The sequence below is a fragment of the Entelurus aequoreus genome, linkage group LG06 (genome assembly GCF_033978785.1).
Source record: "Entelurus aequoreus isolate RoL-2023_Sb linkage group LG06, RoL_Eaeq_v1.1, whole genome shotgun sequence".
NCBI classification, from domain to species: domain Eukaryota; kingdom Metazoa; phylum Chordata; class Actinopteri; order Syngnathiformes; family Syngnathidae; genus Entelurus; species Entelurus aequoreus.
Window position 1 is genome coordinate 42,541,298 of NC_084736.1, and position 26,134 is coordinate 42,567,431.

General features: G+C 38.7%; 1 protein-coding gene across 4 annotated transcripts; it reads right to left on the reverse strand.

Moving 5' to 3' along the window:
• Nucleotides 1-624: 624 nt before the first annotated feature.
• si:dkey-283b1.6 (uncharacterized) lies at nt 625-26,134 on the reverse strand. 4 transcript variants are annotated; one of them, XM_062049519.1, is made up of 5 exons: nt 24,434-26,134; nt 24,078-24,158; nt 19,118-19,190; nt 18,767-19,049; nt 625-1,000 (listed from the first exon to the last, which is right to left on the reverse strand). In XM_062049519.1, exons 3-5 carry the CDS (start codon nt 19,144-19,146, stop codon nt 893-895), a joined length of 420 nt encoding a protein of 139 aa, XP_061905503.1. In that variant the 5' UTR covers nt 19,147-19,190; nt 24,078-24,158; nt 24,434-26,134; the 3' UTR covers nt 625-892. The 4 variants fall into 4 exon arrangements, 3 of the variants coding, with proteins under 3 accessions (XP_061905503.1, XP_061905501.1, XP_061905502.1); XR_009826441.1 differs by lacking the exon at nt 24,434-26,134 and adding an exon at nt 17,389-17,554 and having other exon boundaries at nt 857-1,000; nt 24,078-24,374; XM_062049517.1 differs by lacking the exon at nt 24,434-26,134 and having other exon boundaries at nt 24,078-24,374.

Here is a 26,134-nt window from a genome sequence, read left to right on the forward strand (position 1 = left end):
AAAAAACCATTATCGGACATCTCTAATTTTGATTCATTATTATTTTTTTGAATGACATTTAAAAAAAAAAAAAAAAAAATCACACTAAAACTCTTACGGACCCAAAAGGGCCCCACTCATGAAAGTGTTGGGTAAAATACATCATACTAATTTTTTAAAACTCTAGATCAACTTCAGATGTATCCATCAATTATTAGTCTTTGATTTTTCATGTTTTGTTTGTTTGTTTAATGCCCATGTTGTCATAGAAAACTTGGTTTTTTAAACGGCAAACACAAAGTATGCAAAATATTTTTCCCGAAAAAATATTTCAAAGTGGAATTTTGTATGTGAGGTAATTGGAGCTTTCAATAGATCAATGACATTCATTTTAATTCATTATTACCTTTTGAGCAATGACCGTTAAAAAAAAAAGCCTACAAGTCAGCTTTGTGTTATTAGTGAACATTGCAACTTTTTCTCGTTACATTTCACCTTTTTGCTCATTTATTCCATTTTTTAACGTTTTTTGGTAATACTATTTTCAAAATAGTATTACCCCCCCCCCACTGATCTACCTAGACCTTGTCTTGCTGATTATCTGTGTAAAGCTGGGATGACCACGCTGATTTTAACAGTGTTTTATTGAACAACATACACACCAGACAACATCGTCTTGAAGAAAATTAGCCATATCTTTGCATAAAAAATTAAGAGTTTAACACATGAAAGTAGACCAGCTACTTTAGTTGAAATGTTTATACAATTAGCTTCAAAGTCGTTACATCACCTCCAGACTGGTGCCGACTCAGCAACGTCCGTTCTTCTTTTTCTTCTTCTTCTTCTTATCTCCGTGCCTTCACTCACATTGCAGATAGTCCAGTGCAAGAGTCAGTGTCCACTTGGCAGACTTTTATGCTTGTGTCGGAGGCTGGACGGCGTCCGTGTGAGCTGAGGCCGTGATTGGGTTGACGCTGTATTCCATGTACGCAGGCGGCAGGTCGTCAGGCTTGCACCCCAGCTGGAACACAACGGATAACAACAGTTTAAAAAAAAAACAACAATTCTGCCATTTACGGATTTTCTGATGAGGTTTTGAGACGTCTCCTACAACCAGTATTGTGCTGTTGAAGCAAGACTGTTTTTTTTAAATTTTTGTGTTGTGACATTTAAGCGAAAAAAAAGTTTTAGAAAAATATAAATTTTCTGCCATTTTCGGGTTTTGCTGGGACTCCTGATGAGGTTTTGAGACATCTCCTACAACTACAGGACCAGTATTGTGCTGTTGAAGCAAGTCCGTTTTTTGTATTTTTGTGTTACGACATTTTAGCGGAAAAATAGTTTTAGAAAAATATACATTTTCTGCCATTTTCAGGTTTTGCCGGGACTCCTGATGAGGTTTTGAGACAATCTCCTCCACCTACAGGACCAGTATTGTGCTGTTGAAGTGTTGTAGAATTTCTGACCTTTTGACCTATATTTCTTGTCTATTAAGAATGTCTGCTCATTTTCAATTCTCTTCTATTTTGTGCCATTGAATGGACCAGTTGTGGGACAAAGGTGAATACGGAGTTATGCCAACCTGTCTACAGAATGTTTAGATTTTCCAAATATGACTAAGAGATACAAGGTTGTTTTGGAACAGACAAACCAAAACAACACAATCATGACGCACTAGATAAAAACAGTGACGCACGAGATAAAAAACAGTGACGCACAAGAGACATATAAAAAATGGCAGAACACCGGAACTCGACAGTGATTTTGGCTTGTGTGTGTCTTGTTTGCTCCGGAGTACATGTGGTCTGTCTGCACGGCCAACTCAATTCAACCTGCACTTCTGATAATGGGTAAATAAATGTGTTGTACTAAACTACTTTTGTTGCCTGCTTAAGCTTCGGACAATCCACTACACAAATTGGCGTCACGAACAGGATGGCCCAGAAGCTACAGGTCGACAGCCGCTCCCGCTCTCTCTGTCAGGCAGACAGTGTGTTGCACGCGCGCATCACAAGGTAAGCAGTTGGCTTAAAGTGTAAACATTTTCTGCCTGGAGAGAGCCGGATCGATAAGACTAATTGCTGAACCTGCTTTTGATAAAAGATAGGTTTAGTCAGGTTCTCCAAAAACAACCTGGAATGGGGTCAATTATGGTTGGATTGAGTTGTTTTATATGTGATCATTTGTCTGTGTGTTTGTTGAAAACTTGTGATTTCTTGTTTTTAGCTATAAGGGGATTGTTAATAGAATGTTGGTGGTTTGGAGTGTTTTTGAAGCGTAGACTATGTGAGACGAAAAATTTACTTTAACCTCTTCATCCTCTGTCGTTGCTGGCAGAGGATGCTTCTTTCTGCAAGTGCATCAGAATTAGCCAGAGTTGGATACAGCTAAATTTAAGGCAGGGTTTGCTAACTGGTGTGACATTTGGCCCATACAAATTTATGAAGTCTATGAATGTGCGACATATCTCTCTATGTGGAAACTGCAGCGGTGGAAAAGCCTCATTTTGGGTGACCGTTTGGTGACTCCGGTAAAGGAGATCAACTGAGCTGTATTTGTCACGACGTTCTGTTTAATTGGCTGCAGTATAGATGGATAGAGATTGCGCTCCATATGGTAGAGCTTTGGTGGAGCTTTGGTGAAACTGTATGGAACTGACCAAAACATGATGACTGTAGAGCATTGAGTGATTATCAGTGACTATGGTGCTTTTATGCTGTTGCCGTGTATTGGTCAGGGAGTAAAACCAGGGGCTGCTCCGCTGAACGGGTTAATCGCCGTTGTATGAGTAATGAAGGGAACTGTGTTTGTTAATGAGACGGCCGATTCCACAAAAGCACGCGTGCATTAGTTGTTTATATTTGTCCGGACATGGGGTGGTATTGTAATTTATAAATGTGTGTGTATAATGATGAATGCTGAAATGTGTGTGTATTGAGTGATTCAGTTTATGTTGGTACATTTAGATATATGCGTAATTTAATAACTTTTGTGTAGCACCTGTTTTCTTATCTGTTTTAATTCCCCTGTAATTGTCTATTCCCCTCTTCTGAAAGGCAAACATTATACCTCTCGGTATTCCCCCTCCCTCACGCAACCTCCCCCCTCCCCTCCCTTCACGCTTTTTCTCACAGCCCCGCTATCTGTAAAAGTTGGGAAATTGTCCAAAATGTGTGTGCTTGTGAGAAAATAGACAAAGTTATGTACAGAAAACATATGAGTGAATGATCCATCCATATAATTATCTTCTTCCGCTTATCAAGAGGTTGGATTGCGGAGGCAGCAGCCTATGGAAGCCCAGTACTCCCCCTCTTTGGCGCTGCGAGCGAATTCCAGTCATTTGAATTTGTTTTTAACTGTGCTGGTGATTGTGACTGTGCGATATTATAGTTGTAAGAAGGCGTTGAAACTATAAATACGGAAAAAAGGCACTCGCTCTCTGGTAAATTCTCTGTGTGTGAGTGCGTGTGTGACGCATATAAAAAAAAAAAAAAGGAGGCCCTGCTGGAAGACCTTTTAAGATAAGGGATGTGTGCGTGTGACAAGGCTGTGTGAGTGACAGCTGCGTGAGGCGTGGGCCGAAGAGGTGTGACACTGTTAGCATAGCATTGAGCTAGGTTAGCATTGAGTTAGCATAGCATTGGATTAGTTTAGCATTGAGCTAGGTTTAAAGAATAAATAAGTAAATAAATTTAAAAAAAACTATATATATATATATATATATATATATATATATATATATATATATATATATATATATATATATATATATATATATATATATATATATATATATATATATATATATATAGTGGACAGCTGTACTCAATCTGAAGAGAAGGCTGACAGGTTGGTTTTGATAATAGGAAAAATAAAATATACTGTATATGAATAAATAAACATTTAAATATCAATACATACATTTGGACTGGGACATTTAAGCATTGTTAAATTCATTAGTCATTAATTATGTGTGTAATATACTGTATTGAACAGCCCTGTTGCTTATCTGATCCATCCAGTTCCTGTGTGGAAGTTGAGACAAACACACACACACACGCACATCATAGATTAGAACACATTGTAGCTTTGAATTAATAATGATATAGCAAACACATGAAATAAAATTGAATTAAATTTAATAAAGGTAAAATGATTATTTAATTATATTGACATTTTAATTATTTCAAGAATAATCACGATGAAGTAAAATTTTAATTTATATTCTAAAACTTCTAACAAACATCTGTGCAAACTGTGAAACATGTAGTCTGAAGAAGTACCGATAAGAGTCGCCAACACTCAGCGCCATAGTCAAAACAAAACGTAGAGAAGCGTTAAACACATTCTAATCAGAAGGAAGACAGACCAAAATATGAGAACTTAAGTAAACAGACAGCAAGTAAACCAGAAATAATAATGTAAATAAATAACAAAGAAAGCAAATTTCTATGTGACATTGGTGCATGTAGAATTACATGTAGAGAATAAAACTAAATGGAAATAACTGTCTGCAAGATGAGCATGACGTCATGAATTGTGCTCGGGTTAGTAATAGATAGATAGATAGACAGATAAAACGTTATTGATTCCTTCAGGAGAGTTCCCTCAGGAAGAAGAAGTAAAAAGTAAACAGTAACTAATAAGGGTATAAATGGAAACAAAATAGAAAAATATTACAAGGAGAATAAAAAGAGAACAGTAAAATAAGAATATAATAAGAGAAACTAGGCATTAACGACCATGATATAAAAAAGTATTGTACTGTTATTGTTTTGCATTCCCTGTCATCCTAGCCCCCCCCCCCCAAAGAGGAGTTGTACAGTCTAATGATGTGTGGGACAAAGGATTTTTATAGTCTAAATCAGTAGTTCTCAAAGGAGGGGGGTACCTGAGATTTTAAATATTTTAAAATAGCAACAATTCAAAATCCTTTATAAATATAATTATAGAAGAATAATACTTCAACATATACTTCAATATTTAGAATTAAGTTCATGAGCCCAGATGGATCTCTATTACAATATCCAAAGAAGGTTGATGATTGATTATATGTATAGAAATCTTTATTATAATTTAATCACTTGTTTAATTTTTAAAACGTTTTAGTTATTCTTATATTTTTTTGTTGTCCAAATAAGTCAAGTAAGACCACAACAAATGAGCAATATGGTGCACTGTTATACAATTTAATAAATCAGAAATTGATGACATTATGCTGTATTTTATTTCTTTATTATACTGGGAAAAAAGGTTGAAAACCACTGCCCTAAATCATATCTAAAGCTAAAATTATGTTATAAGACTGATTATTTTGGATTATTGTGTTTGTATTGAGAGAGAAAGAGAGAGAGCAGGTGAAGGAAGATTGTTTGTTTGGTTGGTTGAGTGAAATGGGAAGAAATCAATAGGAATAATTACATGCAAAATGGAATAAAACTATGAGTGCAATAGATAATGAATGAATAAATGAAATAAGTTTATTTTGGTCATATAATCAATCAGTTTGTGTGAGCAGTTTAACAGTACAGATTAGACATATTAACAATCATACACATTTACACACAGAAAGAAAAGAAAAGAAAAAGAATGACCGAAAAAGGAATAGGCGGAAGCCAAAGCTTATATTGACCTATCCTATACATTCACTGGACATTAAATTACCTGGAACATCAACGTTAAAAGATGAAAGTATTTGTTACTATATTTTATAATGTTCAAAAAACTTTACTTTTCAAGGGTCTCCAAAACCATAACAAAAAACTACATGTGTTCAGCTCATCACTGAGGATGGTCCATCATTTAACTCCTAAAACTGAAATACATTTGTGTCTTTATTTTTATTTTACTTGACCTATTTTAAAAATCAATATCCCCCGTAAATGATAGTTTTCTCCTCATAATGTAAATAAGCTAAGAATACAAACTGGAAGGCTGTTGTTCTTTACTCGGAAACATAATTGCCATTGTTTTAAAATTAAATTATCTGAACATTTAACACATTATGACTTATAAAAAATGGATTGGTATGATCATAATAATAATGCTTTGTGTATTATTGAAATGAGCCTTTTAAGTTTAAGTATTGGGTCTATATTTCTTTTATAAACATTTCCCCAAACTTCAAAACAATGTTACATATGGAATAAATAAATGAATGACATAACATATGCAGACATTTCTTATTCAGCATGTGTTTACTTTATACCGAATAGCAATGGATTTGGATATTTTTCTTTAATATGTTCAATATGCGGCTTCCAACATATTAATGATCAATTACTATTCTCAAGAATGTAGTTCATATACTCTGTCAATTTCCACTTGATTCAACTTTAATTTTTGTTTCACAATTTGACTTTGCACCCTGGACAGGTCGCCACCTCATCACAGGGCCAACACAGATAGATAGACAGACAACATTCACACACTAGGGCAAATTTAGTCTTATCAATTTCCCCATATTGAGATTTATTACTTAAAATAACTACTTAACCACTATTGTGAAACACCTTTCTAATTTATGGGAGTATTGGGATAGGATTGAGGAAGATGTCTGCTGTGGTGGAGGAGGTTAGTGTGGAAATTAATTTAATAAAAGTAAGTTTAAGTCGGGTAACTTTAAAGTGTAGTCTGACATTTTTAGTTTGGAGTAATTAATATTTTTAATTAGACATTGCATTCCACCATACATCTGGGAGGTGGCCTTGTGAGGTGTTTGTGCTGCGATATCAGGACAGCTGGCACAAAACAATGTGTGTGTGTGCATGTTGTGACTAGTGTGAAAGAGAAGATGGAAAAACGAGAAAGAAAAAAAAACATTCTTTTGTTTTGGAGAATATCACGCACAGCGGGAGGTCAGAGTGCAAGCATGACAGCTTGCTCGCGCCTACTGATAGACAAATGATAGTTTAAATTAATTTGTAGATAATCTTTAAGTGAATTAAAAGGGTACTTAAATACACATGAAGTAGTATGTATAATCTTTGAATTAGGGTTATTGATTAACATTTAATGGGATAGTTAAGACTGTGATTTTAAAACGTGATATGCAAAATTGAACTAACCGAGAGGATATGAAAACGATGGGTGTACATGTTTTGAGTTCCAAATTCTGGAGGAAAAAAAAACAAAACAAAAAAAAAACCTCAACAAAACGTAAAACCATACAGACGGACTTGGGTAGTAGCCACAGTTGTGCTAGGTCAAGCGAGGGTGGAAAGGATAAGCAGCCGGGGGACTGCCAACTTCTCTGAACAAGACAAGCTCCAGAGTTGTAGCCAGAACATGCTCACAAAAAATACAGGTGTGACAGAGGACGCCCACAGCAGGACGAACAGCAGGATACAAACAGACCCCTGCTGGACATAAGTGTCAACGGACAATGTTCAACACAATCTTTGAAGCATTCCTTTGTGGTCAACCTGCACACACCTTGTAATGACCTGCTTATGAACTGTGCCCTGACATTCAATACTGCACAGAAGGAACTTCCTGATGTTGCCTGACAGCACGACATCAGCTGACAACTACTGGGGACGCCTCCCAGGAACGAATGGAGGACGGGGACTGCTCCAACTGTCCTAGCACTGGCTGACTGAGGTGCGTCCGTGTGTCCTGCCACCCAAACCGCCAAAGTGTATGATCACCAATTAGACGACTCATATTAGGAGCCTTTTGACTCTTATATATGGTGGGACTCAAGGTATGGCCGCTCATGTAAACTATCCTTACAACAATTAGCATGGTATAAGATGGACAACTAATGACCCACATTGTTCCTTTGCTCTCTGTCCTGCCTATCAAATGATAAAACAGGGCGTAGCTGCCGCTGATTGGACCGATACGCAAATACCACATTTTTAATTATTTCGGTTGTCTGTTAAAAACATAGCTATGGGTTGCAATTTGGACACTCCTGCTGTAGGCTACAAGGAGCTAGCAGCTACACAACAGCTGAGCTAAAATAACAAATTTAAGCATATCAAATATTTATAGTTGCTTATTACATACACAAAGTCGCAGAGAGACAGAAGTCTGTAGAAAGTATTCAGTAACAAACGTGTCCGCATTATTAAACTTTCTACCACAGGAAACATACTGAACAAATACAGCAGTTAATGTCAGACTATAATCTGGGATACCTTGTCTATCAGAGACATGGTTAAAACCCACAACACCTTTCGTTCTAATTAATGTCCCGGGGTACAACATTACAGAAAAACAGATCGAGTGACAAAGGGGGGAGGAATTATGATTTATGAAAGGGAAAACATTAAAAGTAGATCAATTTGAGTATGTTAAAATTTAAATTACATTTTCCTCAGAAATGTATTTCAAGGTAATTGTAGTATACCGACCGACCACAGCTAAAGACATTTTTCTCGATTCATTTTCAGACATCCTCAAACAGCATAGTATGAAAAAATTTAACATCATGGGGGACGTTAATCTGGACTGGTTAAATAAGACGCGTAGAAAGAAATTTAAGGATATTGAAAAACACTGTTTTACAAGATACAAATGATAAGCAGCCCTACTAAAATTACAATTGGATGACAAAAATCAAAGAGATCATCTGTAAATACACTAATACAAAACCAGAAAGAAGAGTGCTAAAATAAAAATACCTTGGATTAATAAAACAATTTGGATTCTAATAAAGACATCGGGACTCAGCTCTCAAAAGAGCAATTAAAACAGGTCTAAAAACAGATCGTATGATTTTAAAAGTTTGAAGGAACAAAGTTACAATGTTTATGCGGAAGTCTAAGGCTGACTTTCACTTAGAATTAATCAAAGCTGCAAAAGGGAACATTAGAAAGTTATGGAAAACCATGTACAAACTTACGGGAAGAGAGCAAACAAGAAACAACACTATAACATTAAATATCAATGGCGCTACTATTGCAGACAGTCTGGACATAAGTAATAATTTTAATGAACATTTCTTCTAGTCTGTACAAACCCTGAATAAAAAGTCCCTCAAAATCAGTGCAAATAATTGTCATTTATTCAGGATGGACTAATTTTAGAATTAACAAATGAAACAAAGTTAAACAAAATCTTCGCTGAATTATCAGACTCACGATCTAGAGATATATACGGGTTGGACACTATCTTCCTAAAAACGTATAAGGATTGTATTATTGCTCGTATAACAACAATTGATAAATAAATTAATAAAGGAAAACACTTTCCCTACCACGTCGAGAAACTGCTACTATAATTAAATCCATAAAGCAGGAAATAAACAAGACATCAACAAGTACAGACCAATTAGCCTTCTCCACGTTATAACAAAAGGAATAGAAAATTTGAAGTTAAAAAGTGGCTTTGGAGCAATCAAGGCTGCTCACACGGTCACTAAGAGGGGCATTATGTTGACACATCAACTTAATGTGTATTATATTTATCCATGAGAGCATTTTTGTTGTAAATTGTGAGGTATGGCTGTTAAAATCTTGGTTGTTTTTACGAATGAGGACAGAGCATTTATGGTCTTTGTGAGATGATGTAAATAAGGTGTGGTTGTATTGTATATTAAGAATATGTCCATGAAGGGGCATTTTATGACCTTTCTTAATTTGATTACATGCTACAATATGATTATTTTTTGATTAATTATTGATTATTATGAATGCATATATTTATTATGATTAATTAGTGTCATAATTTTATTGCTTGATTTTTGGATCCCTTTAATTTAGGTAGCCAGGGACTACAGATGGAAAGTAGCTATTTAGATATAATCTGGTACAGAACATATCTGTTTCTGAACTTAATGTTTCTGTGCATTGTCCCATCATAGATAGACTAAATTAAATACAACTATTTAGTGAATTATTGAGGCCACAATAATTCACTAGGTGTTGTAAAATATCAAAGTACTATTGCAAAAGCGAACAGTGACCTCAAACATGACCTGTCCTCCGCCTCTGTTCTTGCTGCGCTTGACTATCAGCTGCCTTTTCTTTTTCTTGGATGTTTCTGAAACTACTACTACTACCACTACTACTACTACTATTACTATTACTACGACTAACACTGTCCCTGTTTCAGGGACAGAGGGGGGAGGTGAGTTTGGATTGGGTCAAGTTTGAGCGTGTTGAGGTTTTATTTAATCGATATGATCAATCCGGTACAAGAATAAGGGAACGTAATGATTTAGATTGACAATTGCAGTGGTTGGCGAAAGCAACCCCAACCTCAAAGGAGGGTGCCAATTCAGTAATTAAATGTTTTGTGAATGATCTAATATCCCGACATGGTTTCCCCAAAAAAGATTAGGTCAAACAACGGCACCTATTTTAAGAAAACAGGTTATCGTCTTCAGTCACAAGATCAGCACTTCTCAGGACCAGCAGCTTCCTAGGAAGGCGGAAAGACCATGAGACCAAAATGGTATGTTTGCAAAATGTAGAATTTGTGTGCCAGTTCCTCTGTGCAGATTTGAGGATGAAAGCAGCCACTCCAGATTCCCTTGCACTCGCTAAGAGGGGCACGGTCAAAGCCAATCCAGGACCAACACCCGATACCTGACTGGAGGGAACCGAGAGGAGGGACAACACCTTGCCAGTGATGACGAGAACGACTAAGGTTGCCAGCCAATGTGTCCACCGGGACTCCAGCAGCTGTGGAAAGAAGTGTCGGGAGTGCCGAAGCAGCGAGGAGGCCTGGAAGCAAGCCGAGGGCCTGGACCAAAGCCCCACGCCCCATACTCTGCCCCAGCCTTCCCCAAAGCCCCCACAGCTCCAACTTTTTCTCAGCTTTTCCCCAATTTCGGCCAGCACGGACATGCCATTAAACAGTCTGCCCAATGGACTGAACCACACCCCAAGAAGAGACAGAGACAGACTGTTTGAGTGGAACTCTTTCTTCACCAAGGCAGCCAAAAATCCCAACGAGGTGTCGGCAGGTCACCAGCCTGAGGCACCACCGAGCCATCTATACGAGCACTAATCGAACATGGACTCATACGAAATTCAGTTGTGTGTTCAAAATCAATTGGTAATTAACAATATTGGTAACTACATTCATTGCAAATGCCGGAAAAAATATTTTTGCAAATGTCTTACAGTCATAAGTCTATATACATTCATCTATTTATGTTCAATGATGTTCATGATCAAAGTATTTGTTATTCCTTTACTAAATCAAAGGGTAGGCCACTAATTGTGTTCTGTGAGATGGTTTTACTGCAGGCTGGTAACAGCGATCGCTCTGAAGGAGGGTCATAGACGGAATTTTTGCCTCGTATAAAAACATTGAGGTTTTTGCCTCTATCTGTGGTAGAGATTTAACTAGTGGTCTACATAAGAAATTGTTTTGGTCCAGGGTCTTAAGACCCTGGAAGGAGGGTATGTCGTAGAATTTCTGACCTTTTGACCTATATTTCGTGTCTTTTAAGATGAGGTTTTGAGACATCTTCTACAACTACAGGACCAGTATTGTGCTATTGAAGTAAGACATTTTTTTTTATTTTTTGCGTAAGGGTCCCCCCCTGTGCTGTGGAAGCAAGGCCGTTTCTTAAATTTGTGTGTAAGGGTCCCCCCTTACGACATTTTTGTGAAAAAAAGTTTACGAAAAATATACATTTTGTGCCATTTTCGGGTTTCGGCACTCCTGATGAGGTTTTGAGACATCTCCTACAACTACAGGACCAGTATTGTGCTGTTGAAGAAAGTCGTTTTTTTGTATTTTTGTGTTACGACATTTTAGCGAAAAAAAGTTTTAGAAAAATATACATTTTATGCCATTTTCGGGTTTTGCCGGGACTCCTGATGAGGTTTTGAGACATCTCCTACAACTAATCACCAAAAATGATTCCCGGGCGCGGCTACGCTGCTGCCCACTGCTCCCCTCACCTCCCAGGGGGTGATCAAGGGGATGGGTCAAATGCAGAGGACAAATTTCACCACACCTAGTGTGTGTGTGACAATCATTGGTACTTTAACTTTACATGACCAGTATTGTGCTGTTGAAGTAAGACAGTTTTTTTTATTTTTTGCGTAAGGACCAGTATTGTACTGTTGTTTTATTTATTTTTTGCGTAAGGGTCCCCCCTTACGGCATTTTAGCGGGAAACGTTTTTTAAAAATTGTAATTTTCTGCCATTTTCAAGTTTTTTCGGCACTTCTGATGAGGTTTTGAGACATCTACTACTACAGGACCAGTATTGTGCTATTGAAGTAAGACAGTTTTTTTGATTTTATGCGTAAGGATCCCCCCTTACGACATTTTAGCGGAAAAAGTTTTAAAAATGTTTTAATTTTCTGCCATTTTCGAGTTTTGTCGGCACTCCTGATGAGGTTTTGAGACATCTCCTACAACTACAGGACCAGTATTGTGCTGTTGAAGCAAGTACGTTTTTTGTATTTTTGTGTTACGACATTTTAGCGAAAAAAGTATTAGAAAAATATAAATTTTCTGCCATTTTCGGGTTTTGCCGGGACTCCTGATGAGGTTTTGAGACATCTCCTACAATTACAGGACCAGCATTGTGCTGTTGAAGCAAGACCGTTTTTTTTATTTTTTGCGTAAGGGTCCCCCCTTACGACATTTTAGCGGAAAAAAGTTTTAAAAATGTTTAAATTTTCTGCCATTTTCGAGTTTTGTCGGCACTCCTGATGAGGTTTTGAGACATCTCCTACAACTACAGGACCAGTATTGTCCTGTTGAACCAAGACACATTTTTAAATGTTTGGATAAGGGTACCCCTTTACGACATTTAAGCGAAAAAAACGTTTTTTAAAAATATACATTTTCTGCCATTTTCGGGTTTTGCCGGGACTCCTGATGAGGTTTTGAGACATCTCCTACAACTACAGGACCAGTATTGTGCTGTTGAAGCAAGTCCGTTTTTTCTATTTTTGTGTTACGACATTTTAGCGGAAAAAAGTTTTAGAAAATGTGGAGGATATATATATATACATATATACATATTTAAGAGTTATTTATTTCTATAGTCATATTTGAAACAGCTAGTGTTTTCCATTTGTACTCTATTTTTTTTATCTTATGCCCGCAAGAACACTGTGTGAGTTACCTTGAGGCTTTGGAATGTAGGGAGTTGGAGTACTCCATAATATCTTATCTTTAGTTGAACAATGAACCTGTATGTCCCATCTGGGGAGGGTGGGGGCTGTTGGCGGATTCAAGAAGTAGTCTCTTCCGTATGAGTGTTAGATCAACTCGGGGAACCGATACGAATGTGTTGTTTGAGTTGACCTCCCAAGGCTTTGGAATAAACTAGAAAATACCTATTAAGTTCTGGTGATCCTTCATACTCCGCTTATATGTAATCCGAAAGAATTTGGGATTGACCAGCAATTTAAGATTCCCTTGGAGGAAGGACTGGTCGCAACGCAACAATTTGGGGGCTTCGTCCGGGAATGACACGCTGAGAATTGGACATCTCTTGCACTCTTCTGGACAGACTCACCTGGCCAAAACATAAATCAAGGTAAGCAGAGCCTTTTTGTAAAATCTGCATTAGGAGTCTGTCCTAAAGTCTGTAAGTCAAACACTGTTTTGGACCCCAGACACAGAGTGGTAATATTGTAATATTGATTGCATTTTTGCCTTACCCGCCACTACATAATGGTTGTAAAGAGTGGTCAACTCACGTCATTGTGTCTGGACTACCGTGACGGGCAGTTTCATTGACGAGTGAACTAATAGTCGGGTGTAGCTCACCCTGGGTGTTTGGTCTTCTCTAAAAGAGTCGGGTTGAGAGATCCCGGTGACATTGAGCACTAAAATGTAAGGAAACGGTTGGAGGCCATTTGTAAAAAGTACAATAAAGATTCCCTGGTTGAGAGATCCCGGTGACACTAATGTGTGCACTAAAATTAAGACAAAAGAGACACGATGGACGGAGAATTTGTCAGAAAAAATAAATACATGTGTAGAGACGGGTGGGGAAAATGTGATGAATGGTTACCATTTAATGGTTAATTGAATGTGTTGTTGGCGACAATGGAATTAGCAGGTAGAGTTTAAAAAGAAAAGAAAAAAGAGCCTAGTAAGGGTTAAGAGGGAGTTTACAACACTCGTAAAGTCGTGAACTCAAACGTTTGGTAAATTAGAAAAGTAACTGGAAGTTATATGGTAAAGTGAAACACAGAGAAAGAGCTTTCGTGGAGCTTTTTCTTTTGTGTGTGTGTGCGTGAGTGCTTACGCGTGCTTGTGTGTGCGTGCACGCTTGCTTGTGCGTGTGTGTGCTGCTGATGACTATGGAATCCACAGGGAGAGACAAAAAGGAAAGAGGGAAAGTTGTAAAGGAGTTGACTCGGGCACAGGGCGAGGTGCTTAATGGGTTAATAGAGGGCTTGCAGAACTTATGTGCTCGAGAATTTAAGAGTTTGACGGATGAGAAAAGAAAGTTAGAGGGAATACATGTAAGGGGGGTTACATGGAAAAACGATATGCAGTGAAAGAACTGATAAGAATAGAAAATCATATGAAAAAATGGACAGACTGGTCTTTCGCCTGTCGCGCATGCACTAGATTATTCAAACGACCCGCCCAGACTTTGACTAAGCCACCGCCCTATGACGTGAAACCGGAATCGTCTTTATACCCACTTTTGACAGTCACGGGAGGGGCTTTGGTGGTCCAACCAAAGAGGAAGCTCTCTGGCCCGCCCCCTACTCCAGTGACAAGCGCGGGCGATACTCCCATGCCCCCTCTAAGATTGATCCCACCTCCGAAACTTAATCTGTCTCCCTCGTCACAAATTCTTGACCCCTCCCTCTGCCAAAAGCAGCACATATGAGGGACATACAGGTATATGCAGAATTGGACAGAGCAGAATGATGACAACAAGGCTGGTGGTAGTGTAGCAAGGAAACAACTCCTTAATGTACAGATCGCTGAAGATAAAAAGTCAAAAGAACCGAAAGGTCAAAAATCAGCTGAAGTATATTCAGCAGTGGGTGACCTTGCTTTTGAGCTCCAGCAGATGGAGGAAAGAATCCTCAACAGACGTGAGACCAGACGGTTGGACTCGGGTGGTGGACGACGCGGTGCTCCAAGGTCAGTCCAGGGTGGCAACTGTTTTACATGCGGCCAGCCGGGTCACTGGCAACGTGACTGTCCTAACTTCTCTGAACGAGACAGGCTCCGATTTGCAGCCAAATCATCATACAGGCGTGGCAAAGGACGTCCAAAGCAGGAGCCCCAGCAGGAAATACAGACAGGCCCCCTGCTGGACATAAGTGTCAACGGACAATGTTATCAGTTCATGATTGACACTGGTGCCACACACTCATTTCTGAATGCGGTGGTTCCAAAGAAACTGTGTGCTTCCTTTTTGAAGGTCAAAGGCTTCGCTGGGGTCACAAGAATGTTACCTGTCACCAAACCACTTCCGGTTCAGATTGCTGGACACTCATTGAAGCACCCCTTCGTGGTCGACCTGCACACACCTTGTCTGCTTGGTAATGACCTGCTTTACAAACTGTACCCTGAAATTCAATATCGCACAGAAGGAACCTTCCTGGTGTTACCTGACGGCACAACCACCAAGCTGCGACACCACTACGAAGGCTCCTCCATGAGCATGAGCTCATACCACAGCCTGAAGCACCAGAAATGGCTGACATCTACTGGGTACGCCTCCTCCTCCCAGGAACGAATGCAGGACAAGGACTGCTCCAACTGTTCTATCAGTGAAAGCCCTGGCTGACTGAGCTGCTTCCGTGTGTACCGCCACCGATCCGCCACATGTTATGATCACCAGTTAGACGACTCATACCAAGAGGCCTTTGACTCCTACATATGTTGGAATTCAAGGTGTGGCTGCTCATGTTGACCTATCTTTGCAACAACTAGCATTGTATAAGATGGACACAATTGCTGTCCCACATTGTTCCCTTGCTCTCTGTCCCGCTTACGAAACCAAAGACTTAGGTCCAATGATGAAACACGGCGTAGCTGCCACTGATTGAACCGACACGCAAATACCACATTTTTAATTGTTTCAGTTGTCTGTTAAACACATACTGTAACTATGGGCTGCACTTTGGACACCCCGGCTGTAGGCTACGAGGAGCTAGCAGCCAAACAACAGCTGAGCTAAAACAACACATTTAAGCATATCAAATAATTATAGTTGCTTATTACATACACAAAGTCCCCATGACAGAAGTCTGATAGAAAGTATTCAGTAACAAACGTGTCCGCATCATTCAACTTTCTACAACATGAGCTTAACTTAATGAATTATTGTGGCCACCAGGTGTGGTAAAATATCTAATTACCATTGCAAAAGCATCCGCCATAAGGTTAGTGTTTTTCTAGTATTTGTGTCAATATAAATATAAGCATATTTTGTGGCTTTCACCATATTGAATAATTTGCATAAAATGTAGGGTTGATATCGCTAAGGGGTCCCCTACCCTAATACCACCCTCCAGTGGTCCACAGAGGCTGAAAAGACTTTCATTGACCTCAAACATGACCTGTCCTCCGCCTCTGCTCTTGCTGTTCTTGACTATCAGCTGCCCTTTTTCTTGGATGTTTCTGAAAGTGATAGTACTACTAACACAGTCCCTTTTTCAGAAACAGAAGGGGGAGGAGGTGAGGGTGGATCGTGTCGAGTTTGAGTGCGTCGAGTTTTTGATTTCATTGATATGATCAAGGGAAAAGGTACTTGCTAACTTGCGTTGACAATTACAGTGGTTGGCCGGAATCAACCCCAACCTCAAAGGAAGATGCAAAATCAGTAATTAAATGGCTTGTGAATGACCTAATGATTTTGGTTTCCCCAAAAAGATTAGGTCAGACAAAGGCACCCATTTTAAAAATACTCACTTAGCTTTGGTCGAAAAGGCTCTCGGACTAGAACACAGGTTCGGCTCGGTGTACCATCCTCAGTCCCAAGGTAAGGTCGAGAGAAAGAACCAAAACATCAAAACAAATTGGCTAAAATCTGTGCACAGACCAAATTGAATTGGATTGACATGTTGCCACTAGCGTTAATGATGATTCGAATGTCTGTGAATAAAACTGTTTTACCGCCCTTTGAATTTTTCACCCTATGAACTGCATACAGGTCTGCCCTTCCCAGGACCAGCAGCATGAAACAACATGCTTTTTTACAATATTGGGTTCTGACGATTTGATCATTGAATTTTGGTCATTTACGGCCTAGAAATGTTGGGAGAGTGGCCGTGCCAGCAACCTGAGGGTTCCTGGTGTGATCCCCACCTTCTACCAACCTTGTCACGTCCGTTGTGTCCTTGAGCAAGACACTTCACCCTTGCTCCTGATGGGTCTTGGTTAGGGCCTTGCATGGCAGCTAATGCCATCGGTGTGTGAATTTGTGTGTGAATGGGTGAATGTGGAAATAGTGTCAAAGCGCTTTGAAGGTAGAAAAGCGCTATACAAGCATAACCCATTTACCATTTCCCAAACAGGGGCAGCACGGTGGCATGTGCCTCACAATACGAAGGTCCTGAGTTCAATCCCGGGCTCGGGATCTTTCTGTGTGGAGTTTGCATGTTCTCCCTGTGACTGTGTGGGTTCCCTCCGGGTACTCCGGCTTCCTCCCACCTCCAAAGACATGCACCTGGGGATAGGTTGATTGTCAACACTAAATGGTCCCTAGTGTGTGAATGTTGTCTGTCTATCTGTGTTGGCCCTGTGATGAGGTGGTGACTTGTCCAGGGTGTACCCCGCCTTCCGCCCGAATGCAGCTAAGATAGGCTCCAGCACCCCCCGCGACCCCGAAAGGGACAAGCGGTAGAAAACTGATTGGTGGGCATTTCCCAAACAATATTCTATAACACAAATACAACGTTGAAACGACATGCTTTTTGACAAATTTTAATCAATGTCAGGTTGTGACGTTAATTCGACCATTAAAATTTGGTTATTTCCCAAACAACAACGTGGATCCAACGTTAGACATCAACGTTGTCTCAATTTGAGACGTTGTTTCAAAGTCAGTTTTAAAGGACATGTTCGTATAATCAAAGTTGGCTGTCAGGACTAGGGTTGCAAAGGGGTGGAAAGTTTCCTGTAAATTTCCGGAAACTTTCCGGAAATTTTCCGGAAATTTACCACAGAAAGTTTGAAAATATTGACCATTTTTTGATTATTCAAAGTTGGACACCGTCCATGGGAATTACCATAATTATATATTATTGGGCACTTGTCTATATGCTGCTGCATCTTTGTGGCATTTTTGACATAGCTCTTTGCACAGTATTTGCAAATGTACACAGCCTTTCTGCCTACATTGGTTGGGGTGAAATGTCTCCACACATCAGATCAAATATATTTACCCCAGTGATATCATCAAAACTTACCTGACTGGATGAAGTCCTTGGGCTCAAATACTAGTGTGACCTCAATAGCCCTGCTGTAGTGTGTAGCATGCTGGGAATTTTTCTGTGCATGTGACGGAAGAATGCACTGCACATGTGACGGAGGAATTCACTGTGCAGGGTTGAAATTCTACTAAATTTGCATTAAATCTCGGTTGTTTTAACTAGTAGTCATGCTGCAAGATCTAGCATGTTGCATTCTATGTTTATTCCCATTAATTTCCGCTAATTCCCATATATTCCCGTTAATTCCCATGGAAAGTTTCCAACTTTGAATATTCACGGAATTTTGCAACCCTAGTCAGGACCCGCAGATTTACCAGGATCCACTTGTTTTAACCATCCAGTCATCTGGGCATTTGGTATTCCAGCAGACTGGATTATTTTGACATTTCACTGTAATGATTATTATTGATAAATATCAGGGTGGTTGTGGACCAGTAAAGACTCACCTCAGCATAGGAGGGAGGAGGTCCACTGTAGTTGGCGGCGTTGTACTGCGGAGGCGTGAAGATCTCCTGGCTGTACCGAGGCGTCCTGTGGTGGTCTTCCTCGTCCTGCTGCGACAGTCTGCCGGGGAAGGGGATGAAATATATGGAAGGAGGGCGATTGTCCTGCTCGCTGCGACGCCACGCCTCCCTCTCGATCTGCTCCTGCCTGAGGCGACTGCACGCCCGGCAGAAGGTGGTGCAGAACATGATGAGGAGGCCGATGCCCAGGATGGCCAGGAAAATCCTTGGGGAGGCAAAGAACGGAGTCGGTGGAGTGGACTGGGGGGATCACAGCGTGCGGCGTGGACTTACTCTAATGCTGGGATGCTTTTCAGAGACATACTTTGTGCTGCTGGAAATAACTGAAATGGACTGGCGGTCAGACCTGAATGGGAAGACGTTACAGTCCATTTAAAACAAAATACATGTTGGGACTTTTGTAAGATTTATTCATTTGGATTACAAATTATATTATATGAGCAAATGAGTCAAGAAAGAAGGGAATAATAAGATACTGGTAATATACTGATACTGGTATCGATCTGATATAAAAAATATCAGATTATATAGACTTGCACTGTCCGATACATGTGCAAAGCTGGACAGCCGCTTGACAGCGAAATGTCCTCCAAAATGTACGATTTTTGGACAAAGGTTAAACATGCTAGCATCTACACAACAGCTAAGCACACAATAGCACTCAAGCTAGACATACATAATATTTGTCCCTAATTCACGCTCCTCCTAAGGGACAGAATTGTTTTCACGCCCCCCGTGAAGTTATTTTCTTATCTGCATGTGTCAAGATAGTTTTTTTTTACTAACACTAAAGATGCTTTTACACCATTGTCTCTTCCCCCCACACCCCTCAGAATACAATTCTGCTCAGGACCCCCATTTAACCATGTTGACAATGTTGGATGTCTTTGCTGCAGGGAGCTTTCAGGGCGGCACGGTGGAACAAGGGTTAGTGCATGTGCCTCACAATATGAAGGTCCTGAGTTATCCTGAGTTCAATCGGGATCTTTCTGTGTGGAGTTTGCATGTTCTCCCCGTGACTGCGTGGGTTCCCTCCGGGTACTCCGGCTTCCTCCCAAAGACATGCACCTGGGGATAGGTTGATTGGCAACACTAAATTGGCCCTAGTGTGTGAATGTTGTCTATCTATCTGTGTTGGCCCTGTGATGAGGTGGCGACTTGTCCAGGGTGTACCCCGCCTTCCGCCCGAATGCACCTGAGATAGGCTCCAGCACCCCCCGCGACCCCAAAAAGGCACAAGCGGTAGAAAATGGATGGATGGAAAGTGTGAGTGAGGGCAACTTAATGCGAATGAACACTCGGGCTTAAACTTTCAATTATTTTAGTGTTGGAGTAATCTATCAGTTGGTTTACTCAATCGAGTAACCGGTTTAACACTTTATATCCATAACCTTCATTAACTTATTTTACTTTCCCTTACCTTGTTTGACCTTTTTACCACGTTCCTTTACCTTATTTTCCCTTTAATATCCCTTCTACTTACCTTTTTTACCTTCTATTGACCTTCCTTTTCCTTGTTTCACCAACTATTGACCTTTTTTACCTTTTATTTACCTTCTTTTACCTACTATTGACCTCATTTTACATTTTATTCACCCACTTTTAACTACTATTTACCTTATTTTTACCTTTGATTCACATTGTTTTACTTACTATTTACCTTAGTTTACATTTTATTCACCTTTTTTTTTTTACCTACAATTTACTTTATTATACTTTTGGTTCATCTTCTTTTATTTTCTACATACCTTATTTTACCTATTATTTACCCTATTTGACCTTTTAGTCACCTTATTTTACCTACTATTTGCCTCATTTCATTTTTAGTCATCTTTTTTTACCTTCTATTTACCTTGTTTTACCTCCTTTTATCTTTGATTTAACTTATTTTACCTACCATTTAACTTAATTTTCCTTATTTTACCATTTATTCAACTTATTTACCTTCTATTAACATTTTACTTCCTTTTACTTTGTATTTAAATTCTTTAACTTTTATTTACCTCGTTTCACCTTCTTTTACCCTAAATCAGGGGTCGGCAACCCGCGGCTCCGGAGCCGCATGCGGCTCCTTGACCACTCTGATGCGGCTCAGCTACATACATGCCGACCCCCCCGATTTTCCCAGGAGACTTATGGATCTCAGTGTCTCTCATAGATTACTCCCAGGGAAAAATTAATCCTATTTACACTATAATTACTAAATAAAGGGCGTGCCCTAATTGCACTGCAGTAATTGTCCTCTATAGCATTTACATACAGCGTGCCAGTCCAGCCACATGTTGCATGTTGTTATTACTTGCTCACACAGGAGACAGCAAAGCATACTTACTCATCAGCCACACAGCTTACACTGACGGTAGCCGTATCAAACAACTTTAACATTGTTACGTTACAAATATGCGCCACACTGTGAACCCACACCAAAAAAGAATGAAAAACACATTTCTGGAGAACATCCCACCGTAACACAACATAAACACAACACAACCATTACCCAGAATCCCATGCAGCCCTAACTCTTCCGGTCTACATTATACACCCCCGCTACCACCAAATCCCCCCACACATCAACCCCCCCCTCTCCGTGCGTTGGTTGAGCGGAAGAGTTAGGGCTGCATGGGATTCTGGGTATTGGCACCGTCAGTGTAAGATGTGTGGCTGCTGAGTTAGTACGCCTTCCTGTCACTTACGTGAGCAAGCTGAAATTGCATTCTACGTGTGGTCGAGCAGGTACACCGTTAGGGCGGACTGTAGAGGGCGCCAAATGCAGTGTCATCACGCTCTGATATTCGGGAGTCTCCCGGGAAAAATGAGAGGGTTGGCAAGTATGACGCGCCATTCAGTCAAAACTCGCGGGCTGCACTAACATCAAATTTCCACATTAAAGTGCGTGCCGGTGCGTGTGTCGGAGACCCCTGGTTAACATAGCACAAAGCATTTAAGCTTTGTATGCGGTGTTTTTCATTTTAAATTTAAAAATTTTTTTTGTGGCTCCCATTACTTTCTTTAATTTGTGAAACTTGCCAAAATGGCTCTTTGAGTGGTAAAGGTTGCCGACCCCTGCCCTAAATGTACCTTGTTGTATCTTATTTGACCTTATATTCATCTTGTTTTACCTTCTATTTACCTTATTCTAGCTTTTTATTTATTTTCTTCCATCTTTTATGGACCTTCTATACCATTTCATTTACCTTATTTTACCATCTTTTACGTTCTATTTAACTGGTTTTACCGTCTTTTACCTTTTTACTTACCTTATTTTACCTTCTATTTAACCTGTTTTACCTTCTTTTATGCAGTCCGTATTCAATAAATTGTATTAGTTACTCTCAATAAACGATTAATCGAAGCAACAGAATATAAATCAAAGCTTTTTTTCAAATCGAATATTCAATTTAATCGTTTAATCGTTGCAGCCATAGTTATCACATTTTGGCAGAAATTGGAAGGGCTTGCTTGAAGACATATTTTCTGACACGTCCTGGTTCTGGAAGCACTCCAGACACCCAAACATGTGTATAGAAGTCATTAATTATTTGTTATTTTATCAAAGTCATCCAGCCCTTTGGAGCAATTTATGCTAAAGTCTTAACAACTGCATGATATACTTTGAACCCAGAAATACTTTTTCCAAGTCACTATGATCTCACAGGATTTTTTTTTACGACCGCCTTTGTTGAAGAGATAAGACGCTTTAGCAGGCTGTAAAAAAAAAAAAAAGGTGCAGTAATCCAATGTGCTTTTACAGTCAGGCTGCTGGTAAAATGTGGTAAATATCAGGTGATCTCCAATGCCACTTAAGTAAGCCATACGGAAGTTGTGACTATCTGCTTTTGCCTGGAACAATTGAGTGTTGATATGTTGCATTACATAAAAGGTAGTTTGACACCTGACACAATCACGAGCGCCTGAATCCCAGCATTCATTGCTCGACTGGAACACATGCCCAACGTCAATAACACGTCTTTTTTCAGCTGTAGTAAACAATAGTTCATGGATTATGTAAATGATCAACTTGTGGTTTGGTGCCACTTGACAACGACGGTATCGTTATTAAGGTTTATTTATAAGCACTTTATTACTAATAACTGTACACACACTTTATTACTAATAACTCTGTAAATGATTAATAAACTTGTGTAACAGGAAGTGCTGCTTCTCTATTTGGCAATATGTGTGACAGACTATCTTTTGTGTTCAATATCCGTAAAGAATACTATTAGTTTATTAACCCTCTTTCAGTACATTTTAGCTGTATTTTGGCAATAATTGGTGGTGGGTTATACATGATTTCTCCGAAGAGGGTTTTTTTCCCTTTCTTTAAAAAAAAAAAAATATATATATTTTTTAAATTTAAATATTTTATTCTTACACAGGTGTATGATACACTGGCAATTATTCCACAAAACTGTAAAGCCATACATTACATATAAGTCCTTTATAAAAATAAATAAATAAATAAAATGTCATGACATTTTTTTTGCTTGAATCCATCAATCAGTTTAGCCTTCTACAAAAAACACCATACATGGAATAATTGTATTTTAAACCATTGAAGGCCTTTTAATAAAATTATGTCACAGTTTTAGGTAGTATACATTTGCATAACACAAGCTTCTTCTTTTTTTTACTAATTTAAACGTGACATTATCTGATCAAAAGGCCTTCAAAAGGGTCAACATAAAAAAAAAAGTTTGATTTGTTTGTTTAGGACAGAAGTTTATTGAGAAATTTGACCCAAAAAAGTTGGAAAAAAAGTGCTTTTACACCTTTTAGAAACTTAAGGACTTGTATGTCCTGTTTGCCATCAAAAATATGTAAAATGGTGATATTTACAATAATAATAATATTGAAAGTGCACAGCAATGTACTGTTCTTAAGGACTTATATAGCAGGTTAATAATTCTGGTGCTCACTGATATATCTGGAAACACCAGAACATGTATTATTCACTTCAATATTTTTAATGTAAGAAATAAGTATAATATGTATGATAATTATCAAATACCAGTGTAATATCTTTAAATATTACACATAATCAATACTTAATATGAAAAATCAAATGTGTGAAGCAGTACAGGAGATTTAAAATGGTGTCTACATGGTCTTGGTCAATGCTAAACATACAAAATAATTAAAAAAACAGTAAGTCAACAAAGTCAGTCTATGAAGAGTAAACAAGGTGTTGTTGAACAAGTGAATGTGAAGGAAGCAGAGAGAAGTTTCTTACCTTGCAGCCAAGAGACGTCTCTCCTCAGGTGTGCCCCTCGGCAGGGCGCAGGTGAGCTCCTGGTGTAGGTGTCACACCTGTCTATGGAAGCAAGGAGTAAGTGTGAGTACCATTTAAGCAAATAACTGTCTTAATCTATGCTCCCCAACAAAGATACAATTATTGTCTTTTGTTTTTATAGTGCGTTGTCTTTTATTAGCATGGGCTCAAGGTCCATCACAGGAATTTATGACCGCTTTGCAACTTTTAAAGCAAACGCCACCAAGCCTCAACGCGGGAACAAGCCCACATTTGAAACATTCCTTACTGTTATCAAAAGAAGTTATAATTTTGTCGAATAAATGAAAACGACTTACCTTGGACTTTCCATTGAACCTTCACAGAAGATCCAAACCACTGCGTAGACTCCTCCTGCTTACTCCTAATATTGCAGTGTGGTTATTAAATGAGACAATATGGAAAATGGTCACAAAATGCATTTTTTAATGCACATTCTACATATTTTTGGCCTAATTTAAGTGTTAATTTACCGTATTTCCCTGACTGTAAGCCCCGCCCACCAAATTAAGAAAAACAAAAACACATTTCCATAAATAAGTCGCAGATATATATATTGTGAAATTAGTTATTTACACATAAATATTCTGTAAATGTTTATTAACATACCTTAATTGTTTCCAAACAGTCCCTGTAACACGGCAGTAAAACGGATGATCAAACAAAACAGAAGTCTTCGTCATGGACCCACTAGCTTTTTATTCACTTTTGTTTACCTATTTTATGCCTTATTTTACCTTGTATTCACCTATTTTTTAACTACTATTTACCTTGTTTTACCTTTTATGCACATTCTTCAATAGATTACTTGAATATTAAAATATATGATAGCAGTAGTTTTATCTGATTACTCAACCAAAACTAATCTATGGATTACTCGATTACTAATGTTATCGATAGCAGCAGCCATCGTTTTATCCGATTATTACATTAATCAAACCAACTAATCGATAGACTACTTGATTAAGAAAATAATCCATAACTGCAGCCCTAGTTTTATCCGATTACTCAAACAAACAAATTTACGGATTACTCGAATACTAAAGTTATCGATAGCAGCAGCACTAGTTTCATCCGATTACTCGACCAAATCTTATCTATGGATTACTCAATTACTAAAGTTATCGATAGCAGCAGCCATCGTTTTATCCAATTATTTCATTAACCAAACAAACTAATCGATAGACTACTTGATTATTAAAATATTCGATAGCAGCAGCCCTGGTTTTATTCGATTACTAGAACAAACTAACCTAGGGATTACTCAATTACTAAAGTTATCGATAGCAGCAGCCCTAGTTTTAGTTTAATCCGATTCCTCGATTAATTAAACAAACTAATCGCAGCAGCCCTAGTTTCATCTGATTACTCGACCAAAACTAATCTTTGGATTACTCTATGACTAAAGTTATCGATAGCAGCTGCCATACTCTTACCTGATTACTTAATTAATCAAATAAACTAATGCATATACTACTTAATTATTAAAATAATCGATAGCAGCATCCCTAGTTTAATTCAATTATACGATAACTCGAACAAACTAATCTATGGATTACTCAAATTATCGATAGCAGCAGCCCTAGTTTTATCAGATTACTCGATTACCTGAAAAAACGAATTAATGGATTACTTGATTACTAAAGTTATCGATAGCAGCAGCCCTAGTTTCATCCGATTACTCGATTAATTTAACAAACTAATCAATGAAATACTAGATTACTAAAGTTATCGATAGTATCAGCCATTGCTTTATCCGATTATTTCATTAATCAAACAAACTAATCGATAGACTACTTGATTATTAAAATAATCGATAGCAGCAGCCCTTGTTTTATCCGATTACTCGAACAAACTAATTTATGGATTGCGCGAATACTAAAGTTATCGATAGCAGCAGCCCTAGTTTCATCCGATTACTCAATTAATCGACCAAAAACGAATATATGGATTACTCGATTACTAAAGTTATCGATAGCTGCAGCCATCGTTTTATCCGA

Coding starts and splice junctions, on each gene's coding strand:
- si:dkey-283b1.6 (XM_062049519.1), bottom strand. CDS start 19,146: ATGTCTCTGAAAAGCATCCCAGCATTAGA. Junction 19,050..19,117: donor AAAAGCATCCCAGCATTAGA/GTAAGTCCACGC, acceptor TGCCTCCCCAAG/GATTTTCCTGGCCATCCTGG. Junction 1,001..18,766: donor CTCCTCCCTCCTATGCTGAG/GTGAGTCTTTAC, acceptor GTTGTGTTCCAG/CTGGGGTGCAAGCCTGACGA.